The 20,894-nt window shown below is 42.6% G+C and overlaps 2 protein-coding genes across 2 annotated transcripts; both read right to left on the bottom strand.

The window, feature by feature from the left end:
* Positions 1-3,811: 3,811 nt before the first annotated feature.
* On the bottom strand, positions 3,812-4,819 carry LOC311627240 (mas-related G-protein coupled receptor member X2-like; the record flags this gene model as incomplete). Its single annotated transcript, XM_084893562.1, has 1 exon — positions 3,812-4,819. Exon 1 carries the CDS (start codon positions 4,790-4,792, stop codon positions 3,812-3,814), a length of 981 nt encoding a protein of 326 aa, XP_084749688.1. The 5' UTR covers positions 4,793-4,819.
* Positions 4,820-15,470: 10,651 nt separating this feature from the next.
* Positions 15,471-16,481, bottom strand: LOC311627298 (mas-related G-protein coupled receptor member X1-like; the record flags this gene model as incomplete). The annotated part of the gene is made up of 1 exon (XM_084893665.1): positions 15,471-16,481. Exon 1 carries the CDS (start codon positions 16,458-16,460, stop codon positions 15,471-15,473), a length of 990 nt encoding a protein of 329 aa, XP_084749791.1. The 5' UTR covers positions 16,461-16,481.
* Between the last annotated feature and the right edge of the window lie 4,413 nt (positions 16,482-20,894).

Here is a 20,894-nt window from a genome sequence, read left to right on the forward strand (position 1 = left end):
AGAAGCAGTTGTTTTAAGAATCATTGGGAATGCTAGAAAAGGGTAGAGATAAAGTTAGATTCACTTATTCAAATGATTAAATACTTATTGAGTACCTACCTTAGGAACTTCTGAAGTGATAAGGTGCACAAGTTATGAACAAAGCAGTCATTGTTTTAAGAGTTTACATTTTATCAGGGTGAAACAATGTTCTTTTTATTATTTATTTATTTATGTATAAATATATATTTTTATTGATTTTTTACAGAGAGGAAGGGAAAGGGATAGAGAGTCAGAAACCTCGATGAGGTTGAAACATCGACCAGCTGCCTCCTGCACACCCCCCCACAGGGGATGTGCCCGCAACCAATGTACATGCTCTAGACCAGAATAGAACCTTGGACCTTTCAGTCTGCAGACCGACGCTCTATCCACTGAGCCAAACTGGTTTCGGCAACACTGTTCTTTTTAAATCAGAGGTTCCCATCAGACCAGCATTTAAAATAATGCTAGTCATGTCTGACAAACAATTATAATGATGAGTTGTCAGGGCTTTGGTGTACTAAGGAGATTTGTATATCAAAACAAAAGCAATCCAGACATCACCCTGACATCACCCTGACAGGCAGGAGCCCTATCCCTGGCAGCTGTTCTAGATCATGAAAGTGGAATCTGAGGGAGGCTGGTTCAAGGTTTTCATTCTTCAAGGTACAATGGTCCTGGGTGTTGCCTGTGCATGAGAGGAGGGAAGAGAGAGGAACAGATATAGACATTATAAGTTGCATCTATTTATATATAACTCTATCTATCTATCTATCTATCTATCTATCATCTATAAAAGGCTCATATGCAAATTGTCCCCTCGGGAGTTCCACTGGAAGACCGGGAGTTTGATCACTCACTATGATATGTGCTGACCAAAACGGGGCAGCATGGAATGAAGAAAGGCCCTGGCTAGCAGCCGAAAGGAAGACCCCAGTCGGCAGTCAGAAGTCCCCAATTGGCTCTGATTGCCGGCCAGGCCTAGGGTCTTAACTCTGCACAAATCTCATGCACCAGGCCTCCAGTATATTCATAAGTTGTCAGAGATGGAAGGCATCTTAGAGATGATCTCTTCTAAAATCCTCATTTTAGAGATGAAGTAACAGATGCAGAGAGAAGTCATAATTAATGATCATTAGCAAATTGGAACTAAAAATTGAATTTGCATATACTGATAATGAGAACAAGCATATTACAAATAAGTATAAAATAGTGTGATTCCAATTTAGAAACCAAACAATAACTCCCAAATGAAAGAATATGAGAACTCTCTAGAAAAAGAGGTAATTGAAATGGAGATGAGAAATTTATCTGACATAGAGTTCAGAATAATGATGTTAAAGATGCTTAACAGAGTGAAAAAATATATAGTAACTATGAAAAGAGAACAGTCGGAAATAAAGAATAACATAGCACTAATAAACAAAACACTGGAAGGAACACATAGCAAATTAGGGGAAGCTGAAGACCGGGTCAGTGAAAGAGAAGACAGGACAGGAGAAAATAGCACATTAAAAACGAGGAGAGCTTAAGGAGGCTGTGGGGCAAGGCTTTATTTTCAGACTCCAAGAATTCTTTAGTAGAGTGCTGTTCTCAGATCTCCCACAAGAGGGCGCTATTGCGCCCGCCTCCCTTTTAGGGTGCTGTTCTGGGAATGCCTACATCTCTGGGTAACAAATCCGAGAACTCTGCTGCATTCAGTGCTGCTGGAGCTGGAGAATTCCTCTGAAGACAGCACTCCGCAGACTTTCCCAACCAATTGGTGTTTACTAGAGAGGAAACTTCCACATTGTTCAATGCTTTCTGAATAGTTTTTGTGCCTTTCTGGAAATTATACAGTGTCTGTTTGCTTTCCCTGTTGCCTTCTCTTTGAGTCGAAAAATTTGTCTTAAACTCAGGCACCTTCTAGGATTGTTAGGAGTATCAAAAGATAATAAAAACAGCTGTTAGGATCTAGCTTTGTAAATGAAGGGCTACACAAAGGCAAGAGCTTCTGCTTTCAAATCCCACTCCTTTCTGAAGCTGCCCACCTTTGCACCCCAACCCACAGAGTCCTAATCAACCTCACCCTCAGTGACCTGAGATGGGAGCTTTTGGTAGCCAACATCTCTCAGAACGCTTTACTAAGATTGATACCTCTGATAAGCAACTGCTGTTTGGACAGAAAAGGCTGTCCACCTAGCAGAATGTGCAATGTGGCGTCAGTGCAAATGTCAAGCGGGCTCCGAATAACCAAGGACAGGGCAGCACAGGTCTGAACAGAAACATCATTTGACACTAGGTTGTGTGTCTGGCTGGCTCACAAGTCCTTCATTGTCCATGTTTGGAACGACAAGACTTTTCCTTTTTCTGGTGACGGATTCTAATTTCCTGAAAAGGAATAATGGTTTGTGAGTAAATGATGTGACAATGCCCAGACCCTGTCTCTAGCAAGCCGTACAAGGCGTCACGTGACCAAAGCAGGACCAATGCGCATCTTCCACAGGTGTTTTTTTTTTTTTTTCCCCCCAACTTGAGGCAGCAAAGAAGTTTCTTTTTCATTGGGAGCCTCTAGGGAAGATCTGGGGAGAATGCTTTATCCCCTGAGATCAGGACTATGAGCGCTATTCCCATCTGTTCCAGGGGACTCTTTAAAAAAGGCTATGGCCTTCAATATAATATTGAACGTCAAATGTGATTAAAAAACAATTTTAAAAAATCTTTTAATCACTTTAAAATCATTTTTTTTTAAAAGAAAATCTTTATTGTTGAAAGTATTACATATGTCTTTTTACCCTCCACCCCACACCCCCACCATCGGCCCATTTTAGCCTGTACCTGCCCCCCACCCCCAGGCGTTCATCACCCTATTTTTGAAGTCCAATCATTGTGCATATATGCATGTGTTTTTGTTATTAAGGTGTGAATTTTTTTATGTTTTGGATACAAGTCATTTAGTAAGTGTTTGTTTATGAAACATACAAACAAAAAATGCTATGGTCAATTAAATTTATGTTTCTGAAAACAAAAAAACAAACAAACAAAAAAACTATCTTTAGGTGGGCTGTATGTACACCAAGGGGATTATACGTGACGCAGTTCCCCAGGGGGCAGAAATCTTGGTCTAATTTTAAGCCTTGTACCTGGCTTAAGTTGCCTGATCTATAGGACTCACTCAACTTACTTCTGGATTTCTCACTGAGGAATTCATCCTCTGAGGGAGGAGGGAAAGTCAGGAGCCTCCTCTCTAGCCATCTTACTTTCAATTGTATGTCTACATTCTAGCAATGGAAATCCGGAAGACAATAGCCTTATAGAGACAGTTTAACCACATACATATGTAGGTATATATTATCTATATACCATATATCACTATATGCAAAATGTATGCACCTGCTTTGAATAAGTATAAAGGCAGTGTTTATTAAAATACGTTTCATTGTCAAAATTGAGCTGTCTGCTGTTCAAGCGGGTATACATTTTTGGGGACACTCTGTTTATATTCCACACTATCCTATATAATAAAAGCCCAGCGACCACAATTATGTAATGACCAGAACGACTGGTTGACCAGTTGCTGTGAGGTGCATTGACCACCTCTGGGTTCCTCCCCTCCGGCCCACAGTCTCTGATCGCCGAATAGTGAATGGGGAACCAGGGTGGGTGGTGGTAGCAGGTGGGACTGGGTGCTGGTGAGCAGACAGAAGATGGCCCTGATTGTAGGCTAGGCCTAGGGACCCCAGCCTCTAGTTAATATATAAAGTTCTATAATAAGCATTCCTTCTCTGACTGAACCCTGCTTGGTAGAGAATCACTGTGTGAAACTGCTCCCCGAAATCTCCCTGGTTTCCTGAGGAAGGCTTCCGCTACTTTTCTTCGCCTCTGTGTCGTCCTCCAAAGCCCTCTGCAGGACCAGCTTGAGGCCTTGCCTCCGCTGCCTCCGCTGCCTGAAGGAGCCGACAAAAAAGTAGATGATGGGGTTGGCGCTGCTGTTAAGACTAGGCAGGATGACCCACGTCTTTCTAAGAAAATAGGAAAACGTTTTACTGCAGGGTGTCCAGTGACACAGAAACCATTTGAAGCTGAAGGGCAGACCGAAGACGAAGACGACCAGCACGGTGAGCAGGATGACCACGTAGAGCCTGGTCAAGGGCACCCGGTGGGAGCCACACAGCAGTCTGGCCAGCAGGGCCAGGCTGGACCCAGCGAGCAGCACAAACAGCAACGTCAGCCACGCGGCGATGATGAAATCAAACGCCCGACACCAAGTTGGGTCACGTTTCCTCACCAGGAAGCCACAGTAGTTCCCTTCCAGCATGCTCAGCAGCAGGGACAGGGCCCAGAGCAGGGCACACATGCCCGCTGACCAGTGTCTGGGGCGGCTGTAGCGGTACCAGATGGGCCATAGGACAGACAGGCAGCGCTCCGTGCTGATGGCGCTGAGAAAGCTCAGGCCTGAGATGTAGGCAAAGATGGACACAGTGATGAAAATGTAGGGGATGGAAATACACGTGGAACGAAAGTTATTGGTGAATGTCTGCAGGGAATATGTAACCTGGCAGCAGAGGAAGAGGAAGTCGGCCCCCGCCAGGTTGAGGATGTAGATGGAGAAGGCGTTCCTGCGCACGCGGAAGCCCAGCAGCCAGAGCACCACCGCGTTCCCTGCCAGCCCCACCAGGGCCACGGTGAAGACCAGCACGGCTGGGGTCAGGGTCGCTTTGTTACATTTGGAAAGAGCCTGGTCACTTCCATTGGTTGGTGTGAGCTCGGTCCCCCAGGCTGTGGCAGTCATATTTGTGCTCTCAAACCCTGCAGTGGTGACCCTGGAAGAAAACAAGGGTTGACAAGCGCCTGGTAGAATCAGTGGTTCTCAGAGCCATCATACTATGTGCCATTTCTGTTCCGTGCTGCAGAGCTGGGAAAGGAGGGTCCAGAGGTTAAGATATTAATGGAAGGCCACGCAGTTGAATACAGGAGCCCTTCCCTGCCTCAGAAAGGCAGCCATTGTTCCAAAATCCAGAGGACTCACGTGGGCAGAGGTCTCCAAGTGGCAAGGGCATGCATCCTCCTCCTGGGTACAGGGAGGAATCAAGTGCAGAATCATCCATCTTCTCTAGAGGGACAAGCTCCCAGGGCCCTGATTGGCCAGAAAAGGATGTGGGAGGGAAACTAGAACCTCTACGATCCCTGCTCAGAAAACTTAACACTCAGTAAGTCTGTTTTCTAGCATATCATATGTATCATCCTTATCAAACTGGAAACTTCATAAGGACTAAGTGGAGCAACTGTTGCTCACTATTGTATTGCCAGCATTTAGCACGTGTCCTGTAGAGACCTCTATTGTAATATAATCAATTAAAACAGGGAGAAGATGAGGCCTAAAACATCAAAGGGATTTTCCTGGGTTCTCACTGTGAAGTGGGGACCCACCACCATCCTGGAGCCCTAACTCACACTTTCCCACTATTCCCTGTTACATCATTCCTTATCTCTGAGGAGTTCCAGAAAAATCTTTATGTGAACTCAGAAAGTGAAGGACAAGCAGGGGTGCAGAGACAGCCCCCAGTATTTATTCTCTTCTTCTGTCACATAATGATTCTGAGAGTTTTAAGACCAGAGAAAGGACCCTATTTCCTAATTCCCTTAATACTGATGGCATCATGTGACTAGGCACTGGCCAATGGGAGGCAAGTAGAAGTGATGTCCCCAATCCCCAGTCAGACCTTTAATAGCAGGAGCATGGCTTTCCCTACTCTTCTTTTTCTGTCTGGGAGATGAATGCTTAAGTGTCTGGGAGCCATATAGGACCATGAGGATGAGGACACCTGACTAGGGGTAGGGAGAAGCAAGTTGGAAGGAATGCTTGTGTATGAATGCCATGGAGACTCCAGTCTAGGTTGAATACACTTTGTCTCTTATTTAAGTCTTTACTACTCTAACCCATCCTATATAATAAAAGGCTAATATGCAAATTGTTCCCTCGAGCCAAAGTTCTACTGGGAGTTTAACCAGAAGTTCCACCAGGGGGTGGGGCTGGCCGGCAAACTGCCCGTGCCCTTCCCCCAGGCCGATTTGGATTGCCCAGATCTGGGTGGGCTGGTCAGACCCCACTCATGCACAAATTCATGCACTGGGCCTCTAGTAAAGAATGTTTCCTTTTAAAGTTACATTTCAATGGCAAGGCTTTTTTTTATTTTTATGGATTGGGTGATTGCTTCATAAAAGTGAAACTAGAGAAAGAAGGTGCAAACAGAAGAAAAAATTAACTGATGAAGGTGAGATGAGAAATTGTTTGATGACATCAAGATAAAGAAAAACCCAGGGAGTAGAAAACTGTGAGGTCAAGGAGACAGGAGGGATAGTATGCATTTGCTCGGAGGACCTCCTTTTCATCCTTCTCTACCCTGTTTGGCCTCCTAAGAGAATGGCCTCTATGTACTGATAGGGGGACTTATAATCAGATAGAGCACCTGAATTAATCTGAAAAATGATCATATTATTTTAAATCTTAGAACACATGTACTTATGTGAATAGGAGGCTAATATATGTGAATAGGGAGCTAAGTTCAAGGCCTGTGTGAAGCGATTGAGGAAGTGACTCAGCTGTGAATCCAACAAGCAGAACCGATAAGCATGGTCAGACCGACACATGTTGATGAGATGAAGTCAAAACATCATCTCATCAACATCAACTCACCTCCTGATGACTAAAGGACAATAGCTGATGTCTGCAAACCTCCAGGACTGCATGTAGCTGCATTCCATTCCCAGCCTCACTCTAATCCTTCCCCCTTTATAATCCTGTCCCCTGCACCTTGCTGTAAGACAAGGATTTGAATGCTTGTAAGCGCCTTGTTCTCTTGATTGGATAGCCTTCTCAATATATACCTTATATGATTCAACCCCACTTTCATTGTTGGACACAGCAACAGGCAGCCTGAGCCCACCCAGGGGTTTTCCTGGTAACAGTATCTCATGAGTGAGACCCCGGTCCTTCCAATTACTGGTTAAATAGAGCTACCAGGAGACTGGAGGGCAGGAAAAAAGAGATTTGGCCTTTTCACCTCCTGGCTCTCTCCCTGCTGAGCAGTGTGTTGACCTGGGCCTGCTTCTCCACCTGGCTGGTGGTCCTCCCTGTTGCTGCTGCTATGATTATGGCTATGCTCTGTGTACTTGCTCTTTCCTAGGCCCCTTTAAGCTTCAGGATGGAAATAGTGCTTCTCTATTGCTTACCTTAGGGTGCTTCACTCTGCATTGTCACTATCCTTTAAATCCGCTCAATAGTCTCACATGAAACACTCCCCACTTACCCCAGTTTGGGCAGTTCACCCCTGGTACTCTTGCCATATCCATAAGAGAAGAGGGGGAAAAAGAAAAGAAAAGAAAAGAAAAGAAAAGAAAAGAAAACAGTGAAATTTGACTTAATAACAGCTCTGATTTGGGAAGCAATGCTCACATTCTACTTTACTCCCTAAATTAATAGTTGAGGCAACATTCTCTCTATAACAACAGATTTGAATGGTTGGAGTGAAGGGGAACCTATGAAGAGATGGGTCAGATGAGAGAAAGGTTCTGGTTGACCCAATTTGCATCTCTAACAGTCAGAGTTGATGCACCCAAAGATTCTAGAGGAGAGCTTCACATTTCCTGTGTTTCCCTGAAGGATGCACTAGAGCCCTTGCATGTAGTGCCCAGGAATCATGGGGATGGGAACGTAGAGCAAAAACCATAACTGGCTTTGGACATAAGTCAGTTCTGGGTATATATTCTTACCTTTCTTCCATTCTTCTGGCCTGAGGTGGAGATTGGACCTCTGATGAAGGGGAGAGTTTTTCTGGGACTGAGTGTTGCCAGAAACACATCTCTGCCCTCTAAATCGGGAGATGTATGAAGGAGCCGGACTGAAAGCTGGTGACTAAGCAAGGTTTATCAAGATATTGGACAGAACTTGCAATTTCCTGTGCCAGGACTGTGGGCAAGTCAGAGACCAGAGCTGTTTGAGACATGATCTCTTACTGAGATGTTTCTCATCATTTGCCCTATGTCCACTCACCTATCAGCCACTCCTGTCTTACCCCATCCGGTCATCCTCCTGGTAATCACTGTTGTGAAACCTATAGTTGAAGACTGAGTCTGGGGAGCAATGTCAAACAATGTGAGCTTGCATCGTGATGCTTTAAAACTAAAGAATAAAATATATTGTAGGGTGATTGAAAGTTTACCATGGCCCAAACCCATTTTTCTTGTTTGTTTGTTTTAATTATCGTAGCAACGTGCATTCTTGTGTATAATTTCCCTCCAAATGATAGAGAAGTAGATACAAGTGACAGTCTCCCTGAATCCTGTTCTTCAAAGTTCAACCTATTCTTACTTCCTTTATTCTTAAAGTTATGTTTTTAATTTATTGACATTAAGAAGTTGATCAATTGGCATCCCTTTTAAACACAAGGAGTTCAGCACACATAACATTCTTCTTCCCTCTTTCACTTCATCTAATTTTAAAATTTATTTTCATTTGGTGTAAATATTGAAAATTTAACTCTTATCTTTTATGTTTTCCTTTCATGGGCCTCATGCTACAGTCAAATTAAGTTACTTGTGTACTCTTTTAAAATCCTCATCTGAAGATATGCTTATTGATTTTTTAGAGAGATGAAGGGAGACAGAGAGAAACATCGATGTGAGAAACATCAATTGGTTGCCTCTCGGACACACCCCACCTGAGGATCAAACCCTCAACTTCGGTATGTGTCCTGACCTGGAATCGAACCCAAGACCTTTTGGCTTATGGGACAATGCTCCAACTAACTGAGCCACACTGGCCAGGGTGAGTTACTTGTTATTTTTAAAATGTCATTTGGATTATAAACCATTTCAAATATTCAGAAAAGTTCTTCAAATGGGCTCATTCAGTGAATCTATAATAATAAAAGCATACTATGCTAATGAGACTATTCGTCCTTCCAAACGACCTTCTGGATGAAGCCGGGGCTGCGAGGGAAGTCTGGGTCCAGGTGCAGGAGGGAAGCCGGTGCCAGCAGCCGGGGGAAGGAAGGCCTACTTTTGCAAGAATTTAGTGCATCAGGCCTCTAGAATTTAATAAGGATCTTATTATAGACTGACTTGTGTCCCCCCTCAAATTTATATTTTAATGCTAAAATCCTATTTCCTAGTTATATGACTATTTGGATATAGGGTCTTTAGAGAGAGAGAATTAAATTAAATGAAGTAACTATAGTGGGCACTTATCTAACATGACCGGCATCCTTATAGGAAGTGGAGATCAGGACACAGATACATATGAGGACAGAAGAGAAGATGCCATCTATAAACCAAGAAGAGAGGCCTCAGAACCTGACAACCCTCCCAATACATTGATCTCAGAATTTTAGCCTTCAGAATTGTAGGAAAATAAATTTCTGTTGTTTAAGCCACACAGTTTTGTGGTACTTTTGTGTGGCAGCCATAGCAAACTAGCATAGACCTACTGTGTCCCAGGGATTGGAATGCCAGTGTTAACAACAGCCATAAACTAGAGCAAAGCCTTTTTGGAGCTTAGACTCAAAGGTCTGACTGAGCTGTAGACTGAAAAGAGAGGAAGTCTGAAGGGGTCTTTGTTTATTAGAAGTTGAGAAGTTGGATCCAGAAAACCATATGTAGGGAAACTGATCAATGAAACAAATGTCTCAGAATTAGAACCAAATGCATATGGGAATTTATCACATGACAAAAAAAAAAGTATATTAAAATAGTGGGTGTAACATGAACTTTTTGGTGAACTGAATTGGGATCACTGGTGGCCATCTAAAATAAAATAAAGTTGGCCCTAACAGGTTTGGCTCAGTGGATAGAGCATTGGCCTACAGACTCAAGGGCCCCAGGTTCGATTCCAGGCAAGGGCATGTACCTTGATTGCAGTAGGGAGTGTGTAGGAGGCAGCTGATCGATGTTTCTCTCTCATTGATATTTCTAACTCTCTATCCCTCTCCCTCCCTTCCTGTAAAAAAATCAATAAAATATATTTAAAATGAAGTAAAATAAAAATAAAGTTGGCCTGGCTGGCATGGCTCAGTGCTTGAGCATCGACCTATGAACTAGGAGGTCACGGTTTGATTCCCAGTCAGGGCACATTCCCGTGTTATGAGCTTGATCCCCAGTGTGTGGCATGCAGAAGGCAGCCAATCAATGATTCTTTCTCATCACTGATGTTTTTTTCTCTCTCTTTTTCTCCCTTCAGCTTTGAATCAATAAAAATATATTAAAAAATAAATAAAGCTAAATATATATATATATTAGGACAAATCTATATATAATTCAAATACTTAAAAATAAATAATGAAACTATATTATTACCTGGAGAAACCACAGGAAAGTTTTTTTCCCCCCCTCAATTTTGGGAAAGACTTTCAAAGTATAGTACAATATTCAGAAGGCATTAAATAAAAGATTAATAAGGATGAGAACAAAAAGAACTTTTTTGGTATGCCATGAACCATCACAATTACAAGATGAAAAATGAGTTGGAAAAATTTGGTAACTCAGATAAAAGAAAAATTACTAATTCTCCTATTTGTAAAAGTTCCTGTAAAATGATAATTCAAAATTTAACAAGCCAATAGAAAAATGATTATACCGTGTTTCCCCGAAAATAAGACATCCTCTGAAAATAAGACCTACTTACAGGTTTCCTTCTGAGTGACATATAAGGCATCCCCCGAAAATAAAGCCCCCCCCTAGGCTAAACGAGAGATTTGGTCCACTGATTCTGAAAGAAATGGAGTCACAAGAAATTCACCAGGAAATTCAGGAATTGCATTGTTATGATGATGTTCCAGAAGATGATGACATGATTGTCATTGAATAATGAGTAAATTCTTGATACTGTAGAATTCACAGTTTGTCTGGTTTGTGTTGAAAACTACCGTACTACCATACCATATACAGGTAATAAATTTCCTTTATTTTCATTTAACAATAAATGTGTACCATATTCTTGTTCATGGAAAAATAAGACATCCCTGAAAATAAGACCTAGCGCATCTTTGGGAGCAAAAATTAATATAAGACACTGTCTTATTTTCAGGGAAACAGGGTAGGTCATAAATTCACAATTTCTCAAAATAAAAATAGCTCTTAAACATGGAGAGAAACCAAAGTAATAATAACAGATATGAAAATTAAAATTACATAGAGTTTTATTTTACTCATTGAAATATAAAAGATCAAAACTTTTGGCAGTGTCCTCTGTAGGAGATGGTGTTATAAAATCCACTCTCACACATTTCTGGTGGGAGTGAAGGTTGACCCACCAGGGAGCGCTATTTGCAACATGCATAAAAACATACCAAGTGTCATACTTTTTTCTTCCTGTAATTCCTCATCTAGGAATTTGTCTCAAAGATATATCTGTACATATCCTAGAGATATATGTATAACGTTAATAAATGTAGGATAATTTGCAAAAAGATATTGGAAACAGCCAAAATGGCCATCAATACTGCATAAATTATGGTCCAGTGGAATTCTGTGTAGCTATATACAAACCTGATGTGGAAGGATCTCTAGAATATATTAAATTTAAAAAAAAGAGTACAGAACAATGTATATTTGTATGAGAAGAAATAAAGATACATTCATATGTATTATATATTCCTTTACAAACAAACATATCTACATTTAATAATTGTTTAGCATTTAATAATTCTGGAAAGAATTTGAGAAACAACTAATAATTATATTAATCTTTGAGAAGACACAGATGCCTAAAGGCCTAGAAAGGGAATGACAATTTTCAATGTGAGCATCAAAAATATTTTTAAACTGGTTGAATGTATTGCATTTTCAAAAATAAAATTTTAAAGCAAGGAAAATGAATTTGATGATTTAATTTTAAATAAAGATTTAAGAAGCAAAAAAAGATAGGAAGTACATGAAAAAAATATAAAAAGATGAGAGAGAAAGTGGAAGGGAGGGAGAAAGAAAGGGGGGAGGAAGAAAGATACAGAGATAGAGATAGAAAGATAGAGAAGGGGAGCTATGGGGGGGAGGAGTAGGCAAGAGATACAGAGATAGAGAGATAGAGATAGAAATAGAGTGGGGAAGGGATGGGGAGGAGCAAGGAGAAGATGGGGGCAAGAGAGAGAGAGAGAGAGAGAGAGAGAGAGAGAGAGAGAGAGAGAGAAGAGAAGAGAAGAGAAGAGAAGAGGGGGAGGGTGGAGCCAGAGCCTAGGAGGTGAGGAAGTAAAGATAACCAAGTATAGAAAACTCATTTAAGGAGATTTGCTGTGAAGGAAAGAAGAAAAACCAAGCTGTGGGTGGAGCGGAATGTATTTTAAGCCAGGAGATAAGATAACATGTAAGTATAGTGTTGGGATGATCCAGTAGAGAAGGGATTATTCAAGATTCAGGTGGGAGAAGTAATAATTGGGTGTGTCTGTGGAGGAGAGGGGTAGGAACCTGCATGTAGGTGGAAAGGATGGTTTAGGGTAGGAGCATGCAGAGCTCTTTCCTGACCTGAGGAAAGGCAGGGAAGTGAGCTCAGAGGCAGGTTGCTGGTAGATTTGGTGGGGACATTCTCAGGAGGGCAGCATCTGAGACTGATAAAAGAGTGAGGAGGGGGTTTCAGGAGAGAGATGGAGTGAAGTGTTTCCCTTGGAGATTGAGAGGGTAGTTATGGAAAGGGTACCTGATCGCTCAGCAGAGCTAAGTGGATACTTGTGGTTTGTGGACATAAATTGAAAGTGAAACCATTGGTTGTGTGTTGTTTTCTAGCTGCACTCAGCTCCCTAGAAACAATCATGGAGTTAATGGAGAGTTTGATTCAACCAGGGCAAAAGACTTGAACTAACACTTCACCAAAGGAAATATATAGAAGGCAAATAAATACATGAAATACGTTTTGCATTCCTAGCCATTAGGGAAATACAAAATTAAAACCATGATGAGATACTATTACACACACCTTAGAATAGCTAAAATTAAGAATACCCATTCATTCAAGTATTGACGAGGCTTTTGGAAAACTGGATCTCTCATACATTGCTGGTTGGAAAGTAAAATGGTATGGCCATTCTGGAAAACTATGCATTTTCTTAAAATTTTAGAGGTACACTTACCATACAACACAACAATTACTCCTGGCATTTATTTTAGAGAATGGTAAACTTACGTTCACATAAAAACCTCTATACAGTGTTCATAGAAATTTTATTTATAATAATAAAATTGGAAACAAACCAAATGTCCTTCCACTTGTGAATAGTGAAACAAAAGGTAATACATCTATACTATAGAATACAACACAGTAATTTAAAAAATGAACAACAAACTATTGATTCATGCAACATCTTGGATGGATCTTGAGGTCATTGTGTTGAATGAAAAAAGTCAAACTCAAAGTCGGAATACTGTATGATTCCATTTATATAACATTTTTGAAATGACAAAATTATAGTGATGGAGAAAAGATCAGTGGTTGCCAAGAGTTTGGAAGGGGCACAGGTTGGGTGTGTCTACAAAGAGTTGCCCAAGAGGACTCTTCTGTGACAAAAAAAACAGTTCCAAATCTTGAATATGGTTATGATTACATGAATCTATACATGTGATAAAATGTCCTAGAAATATACACAATAAAAATGTGTGCATGTGAAACCGGGTGAGATATGAGTAAGATGTGTAGTGTAAATAACTGTATTCTACCCAGGTCAATTTTTTGGTTTTGAAAATGTTCTGTATTTGTGTAAAATGTAACCATTGGCAGAGGCTGGGTGACAGGCAAATAGGAACTCTCTGCAGTAATTTTGCAACTTGTTGTTGGTCTATAATTAATTAGATTGAAAAACTTGTTAGATTTACTACCTACATGGACATTGCAGTTACCAAGAATGAGAACAAGGTTTATGCTGGAAAGAAGATTGTAAACTAGGCATGTAGGCCCTGAGATAATATAATAAACATTCACACAACCACCATTAAATTTAAGTATTTATTAAAAATTTATCATATTTGCTTCTAATATCTCTTTAAAATGAAAAAATAAAATTTTGCAGGTAACTAAAGGCCTAACTTTCGCTCACTGATCTCTTCAGAGCATCTGAAATTGATATGCATTATTCTCTCACATGTTTAACAGGATGTTTAAACAGCTCAGATCTAAATATCAAGATACTATAGATACTATATTTCTAAAGAGATAGGAGATATCATGCTGAATTTAAATACGAGATTTCTGATAATTGGTTACCAACTCTTATGCCATCATCCATATCAAAGCTGTGAGCAATTAGAATTGAAGTTTTATATGAGGCATAAAACATTGAGTTTAATTTAAAGATAAACCATCTCTCCTGCTCCAATGTGGCCTTTTGCAGGCTAAAAGACTTGTCCAGAAGAGGGTGCATTCTTTTGTTTCTCCCTTCCCACTTCCTCCAACCCTTGTCCTTGTTCCACCGGCCGTTGTTTTTAGATGTGGTTTCCGACCCTGTAGGGTTGGACATATCCTAGAGTCATTGTCAGGAGAGCAGGACTTTCCTCTTTGGTTTGTCCTGCTTGGGTGACCTTGCTGGCGATGTCTGGACTTGACAGTATTGTAGAGTTGACTCTAACTCATTTTGCAAAACTTATGCCAACCTCTGACACTATAAAGCCACAAGAGATATGGCTCATTACTCACTGCACTTTAGCCAATGATCCATTAAAATTTTTTTTTAAAATTTATTTTAGAGAGAGGAAAAGAGAGGGAGAGAGAAATAGAAACATCAGTGATGAGAGAAAATCATTCATTGGCTGTCTCTTGCATGCTCTCCACTGAGGACTGAGACTCCAACCTGAGCATGTGCCCTGACCAGGAATTAAACTGTGTCCTCCCGGTTCATAGGTCAACACCCAACCACTAAGCTACATGGGCCAGGCTGATCCTTCTTAAAAGTGATCTATTGTAGCAACTGTGACCATATATTTGGGGTGTCAAAGGGAATGAAACTTGTTTGCACACTGGTCACCATTTTCTAAACAACCTTTGTACTTTTATTAGCAATAACACAATAAATGCCTCTTTTCCAATTTCTATTTGTCCAGTTCTTGTTTATCTTTCCTTGCCTGTCTTAAAAGGTTGGTGTGGCTGGCTCATGTGACAGAGGGTACTTACTAGGTAAATTATAGTTATCAGTTCAAAGGCCAAGCATTTCAAGAAGCCTTTCCTGATCCACTTGCAAAGAAAAGCATTCAATAAAGAAATTCAGCGGACAATTACATGAGAAATTTATTGGTAATGTCAGGAATGGTGGTGAGGCATAACTTTCAGATTAATGAGAAAAAGTAGAGCATCCAGATTAAAAACAACCCATTTGAAGAGACTAGAGGATCACCGAAGCATTCTGAGGCTGAGGCTGAGAGAAGACTAGAGACTTTCCAAGCCTGGCAGGGCAGCAGTGAGTCCCAAAATTACTTCATACTGAACAGAACAGAGGCTCTCATCCCTGTACCAGACTGCTTCCTGTCATGTCCAGGGTTTCCCCAGGAAGGCTTTCACCAGGTTCATCCACCTCAGGAGTGTCCTGCAGAGCCCTCTGAAGAATGAGCCTCAGGGTGTGTCTCTGTTTCCACCATCGCTGCCTGAAGGAGCCAACGAAGAAGTAAATGATGGGGTTGGCACAGCTGTTGATACAGGACAGGAATATTGCAATCAGGTAAAGACAGAAGACCGTCTTTGAATCACTTCGAAACCAGAAAAAGAGGAACCAGATGATGCCGAAGGGCAGGCCACAGAGGAGGAAGACCAGCACTGTGAACACGATAGTCACATAAAGCCTGGTCAGTGGCACCCGGTGGGAGCCAGACAACAGTCTGGTCATCAGGGCCAGGCTGGACCCAGAGAGAAGCACAAATAACAAAATCAGCCACGCCACAGTGATGAAATCCAAGACTGAACACCAAACTTCATGCATATTGCTAATCAGGAAGCCACAGTAGTACCCTTCCAGCATGCTCAGCAGCAGGGACAGGGCCCAGAGCAGGGCACACAGGGCAGGGGTCAGGTGTCTGGGGCGGCGGCAGCGGTACCAGATGGGCCACAGGACAGACATGCAGCGTTCCGTGCTGATGACGCTGAGAAAGCCTAGGCCTGAGATGTAGGCAAAGACTGACACAGCAAAGACAAAGCCGCCCATTACTGTACTGTCAAAACTCAAGTCAAAAAGTAAACCTAGGGCACGTATAAATAGACAGCAGAGTAAGAGGAAGTCGGCCCCGGCCAGGTTGAAGATGTAGACAGAGAAGGCGTTCCTGCGCATGCGGAAGCCCAGGAGCCAGAGCACCACCGAGTTCCCTGCCAGCCCCACCGGGCCCACGATGACCGTCAGTATTTGCAGAATTATGATCTCTGTATAATGTTGATGAACGGCCTGAGCACTTCCATTGGTTGTTGTGAGATTGGTCTCCCAGGCTGTGACAGTCATATTCATGCTCAGAAATGCTGCAGTTGTGGGCCTGGAAACAAAATAAGACTTGAGCACCTGCTCTGTGACCACTGACCCCTATGGCCACCCTGTCCATGGGGAATGGAGGATTCCAGAAATTAAGATTCTCCCTGAAACACACAGTCTTGGAGTCCTGGAGCCTGAATTTAAACCCAGTTCTCTCTGAATCTTCCAGCCTGGGCTCATTATACTACAACACAGACCCTCCAGGTACAACCTCTCCACTCACCATCCAGCCCATGACATGTGCCGTGGAGGTAGGAGGAGAAGAGTCTGCTCAGGTCTTGTGGAGGACAACAGGGTTCTGAGTTCCTCAGTATTTGTGCTCTTGGAGAGTGGCTTTCATTTGACAGCAGGCTCAGTAACTGTGAGTTGTCTACTCACCAGGGAGAAAGGATGTTATGACTTAGGCTCATGAAGGGACTGAGACCCCTTGTTAGGACAGAGTGGGGACACCCAAAGCTCTTGCATTAGAATGTCCCAGTGTGTCGTCTTTATGAGGATAGACAGTGATTACTCTTTCCATTGTTGAGTCTCCAGGGCCCAAGTCTGTGTGGGGACACAATGGGGCTGTCAATAAAATTTTAATCCACAAATGAATGAATGAGGAGCCAAAGGGAGGAAGAAAGTTTGCATTTAATAAGTATAATAGTTTTTTAATGAAGAATTTTAAATGTACTAGTAAAACAGAAGTCAGCACTTTTAACTCCACCACCCAAAAACAGATATGTAACAATAACAAAATTCCATTTCTAAGTATTCATTCTGTGAAAAGCTCTCGTGTATTTTAAAGAATATTTTTATGCCTGTAGACATCTCCTATCCAGGTGGGAGGGGATTCAGGACTGAATTAAACTTCTCTGCATTTTAGAGGAGAAAGAGGCCATTTTGGGAAGGAGAGAGACAGAGGTGGCCAAGGGTGTCAATAGAGGTAGTTGATGCAGAAGTGCAGAAGGGGCATTATTAACTGGTTTTCCTATAATACGTGTAATGGGAAACCCACTCATTGTCCCTACATGTGATTTGGAGTAGAGAGTTCCTTGCAGATCAAAGAATTGTGTAAGAGAATTCTCCTGGGGGGTGGTGCAGGTATGAAGTGCTTAATTCTATCTTACAAAGGGCTTTGGATGAAAAGAGGGAAGCTCTTGCAGAATTGAGGTGAGATACACAAGCCAACTCACACATAGGTGAAGAGGAGCAGCTGACGAGTGGTTACCCGGTATTACCAATTTTAATCCCCCATATAGCCCTATGAGGCCAGTACTATGTTTACTCCCATCTGACAAATCGGAAAAGATGACCACAAGGAGGTTGAATGACATGTTCCAGTTCTTACATGCACAAGTGGAAGAGCCTGGATCTGAACTCACAGGTCTGTGTCAGATCTTCCCCCATTCCGTGCTCTGAAGTCCCACTACTAGAGTGGTGTGTCCAGTACACATGCAGTTGGTAAGGCAGGAAGCAAGTAACTCTCAGGGACATATCTCAAATGGAAGCTCATTTGTGTGTTTTATTAAGCTCAAATAGGCAAATTTGTTAAGTAAGAAAGAAGTGAAGCTTATTCAGTGTGGAAGAAGAAGTGGGTGGAATCCAGCTGAGAACAGACCAGAGATTCCAGGAGTTGCTTCTTGCCTTTGGAAACACACAGTCAATTCTTGCCACATATTAGCCCTTTTAATCCAAAGATCACAGGGTAAACAACAGGTCCTGGTCTCTTGGAGCAAAGCCTGAAGCTTTAGCACTGTTCTTTGCCTCATGGTGGGATGAGCACCTACCTACACTCTTCATGTGAGCTCAGAACATGAGAGAACTGCAGGGGTGCAGAAAATGGTAGTTGGTCTAAATACCCATTTAGTTCTCTCTCACATAGTAATTCTGTGAGCTTTAGACTAGAAATTGGATTATAATCCTAGTTTCCATTCCCATTTGATGGCAGCATGTGACCAGGTGGCAGTCATTGGGAGATGAGCAAAAGTGATGCAACTAATTAGGTTGTGCATTTTCTTCCCCTCTCCTCCTCGGGATGGAATGCTGATGAGCCTGGGAGCCCTGCATGAGAATGAAATCACCTCTCTAGGGCAGGGGAACAGTGATTTGAAAGAGCACAGGTGTCTGATGCCTTGAAATCACCAGTCAAGTGCTAGTAACCTCTCATAGATTACTTTCTAGGGATACCAAAATCATAAATTGAAATTCTTAAGAATATTTGTCTACCACCACCCTGAAAAATAACGTACATTCCATCCTCAAGGCATTTATGATGAGAGATATTATTTCTAAGATGTGATACCCAGGAGGGGGTGCCAACATTTCAAATAAATAAGATGTCAGAATAAGTCGATCTAATCACAGTGAGGGGAAAAAAAGTCCTTGGAAATAGGAACAAGAAGAGGCTATAAGAAAAATGGATTCTCTCTATTTGATGTCAAATTTCCTTTTCTCAGCATCTCTATCCACTGCTGCATCCTGGGAGGACACATCTCTTTGCCTCACCACTGGGCTCCCTTTTCCTCTGCCTCCTGATTTCTTTCAGGAAAAGTGACACTGACAGCTGTTATAGGGCAGGAGGAGGATGATTGAGGTTTTACTCCCTGCCTCTCTGCCTTCAGGCTGTGAGCTTGCCGTGGTGGTGTTATTCTACCTAAGGAGAGAGCCCCTGGCTGTGGGCCTTTTTTGGGTCATAGTGAAGACCACTGCTACAGCCACAGCCTTCCCTGAAACTTAACTAACCTTTTGCACTTCACGATACTTTAGGTGTCTCATCTTGCTCATCCTTTCTACACATTGTTTTTTATTCAATTCTCTTCAACTGCCCCATTTGTTTGTAGCCTTGTGTTTTTGGCTGGTACAGGAAAGGTACCTACATATAACAAACAAACTCATAAAATAGCAAGGTAATGTGTGAAATCTGTGGTTACTAACATCAATTCAGGTTTAAAAGCAATGTATCTGAAGCACATAGGACCTGGATTGTCACAGCCTAAGCTATCAGCACCCAAAGCTTCCCTGAGGGAGCTTCTTGTCTCTGGACTCTCCTTCATGGGTGCTCATGGCTCCTTGCATGCTACTCCCCAAGAAGCACTCATGACCATGTGGACTAAGAGAGAGAAATCAAAATTGCCTTTAGAGAAGATAGTTCTGAGCTGGCTCTTACCTGAGCACCATCTTCTGGTTGAAGGTGGTTAGTAGAAAAAGAGGAGCTTTCCAGGGAGTGCTGAACACCAGAGAATGCTCTTCTACCCCAGATAGGAGGAGTCTGCAGGAGCAGGAGTGGAATCTGATGACCAAGAGGCTTATCAAGATGCTGGGCTGCCAATGTGACTTCCTGCACAAGGGGCAATGGCAAGTGACAATCTGTAGATGTGAGACAAGGGCCTCACAAGTTCCTTCACATTTGCCCTGAGTCCAATGTCTTTTCCTCTCCCCATCTTACCCCATTTGGCCCTCCTCCTGTGACAAATGTTTAAACTGGAGCCTGTCTCTGCTCACTGTGGGAAGATGCAGGAAGCCCACCCAATAGGCAATATGAGCTTCCCTAGCTAAAGTGAGTTTCCTTGGCATTCAGTGCCCTGCATGATTGAGCTCATGTGATCTGTTTTTATTTATTCCCAGGTGTAATGTTTGCACATTAGTTTATTTCAGAGGACACAAGTGTATCCTATATAATAAAGAGATAATATGCAAATTGCCTATCACTCCAACACACAAGGTAGCTTCTCCATGTGGTCAATGTTGGCTGCCCCCATGTGGACACAGGATGGCTGCCACAGATGGCCAGTAGGAGAGGGCAGCTGTGAGCAATCAGGGCAGCAGGAGAGGTCAGTTAAGGGAATCCCAGGCCTGCAGGGAGGGCAGGTGTTGGGTACCAGGCCTGCAGGGGAGAGCAGTTATGGGAACCAGTCTTGCAGGTGAGAAAAGTTGCGGGGAACCAGGCCAGCAGGGGAGAGCAGTTAGGGGTGACCAGGTTGGCAAAGGAGGGCAGTTAGGGGTAACGTGGCCAGCAGGGGAGGACAGTGAGGGGTCACCCTGCCAGCAGGGAAGGGAAGTTAGGGGCAATTGGGCTGGCAGGGGAGCAGTTAGGCATGGATCAGGCTGGCAGGGGAGTTGTTAGGGGGTGATCAGGCTGGTAGGCAGAAACAGTTAGGGGCAATTTGGCAGGCAGGCAGGCTAGTGGTTGGGAGTCAGCAGTCCTGGATTGTGAGAAGGACTTTCAAATGCTCGTTTAGGCCTGATTCTACAGAGATCTTGCCTAAACCACCAGTTGGACATCCTCCCAGGAGTCCCAGGAGGAAGAGGTGGAGGCTGGGCTGAGGGTCCCCTCTCCCTGTGCACAAATTTCATGTACCCAACCTCTCTTAGTTTATAATACTGTTTTGTATATTGGGAAGTGGCCAAGTTAGTAAATCTTAAAGTTTCTCA

The sequence above is a fragment of the Pipistrellus hanaki genome (genome assembly GCF_964339955.1).
Source record: "Pipistrellus hanaki genome assembly, chromosome: 9".
Taxonomy (NCBI): Eukaryota; Metazoa; Chordata; class Mammalia; order Chiroptera; family Vespertilionidae; genus Pipistrellus; species Pipistrellus hanaki.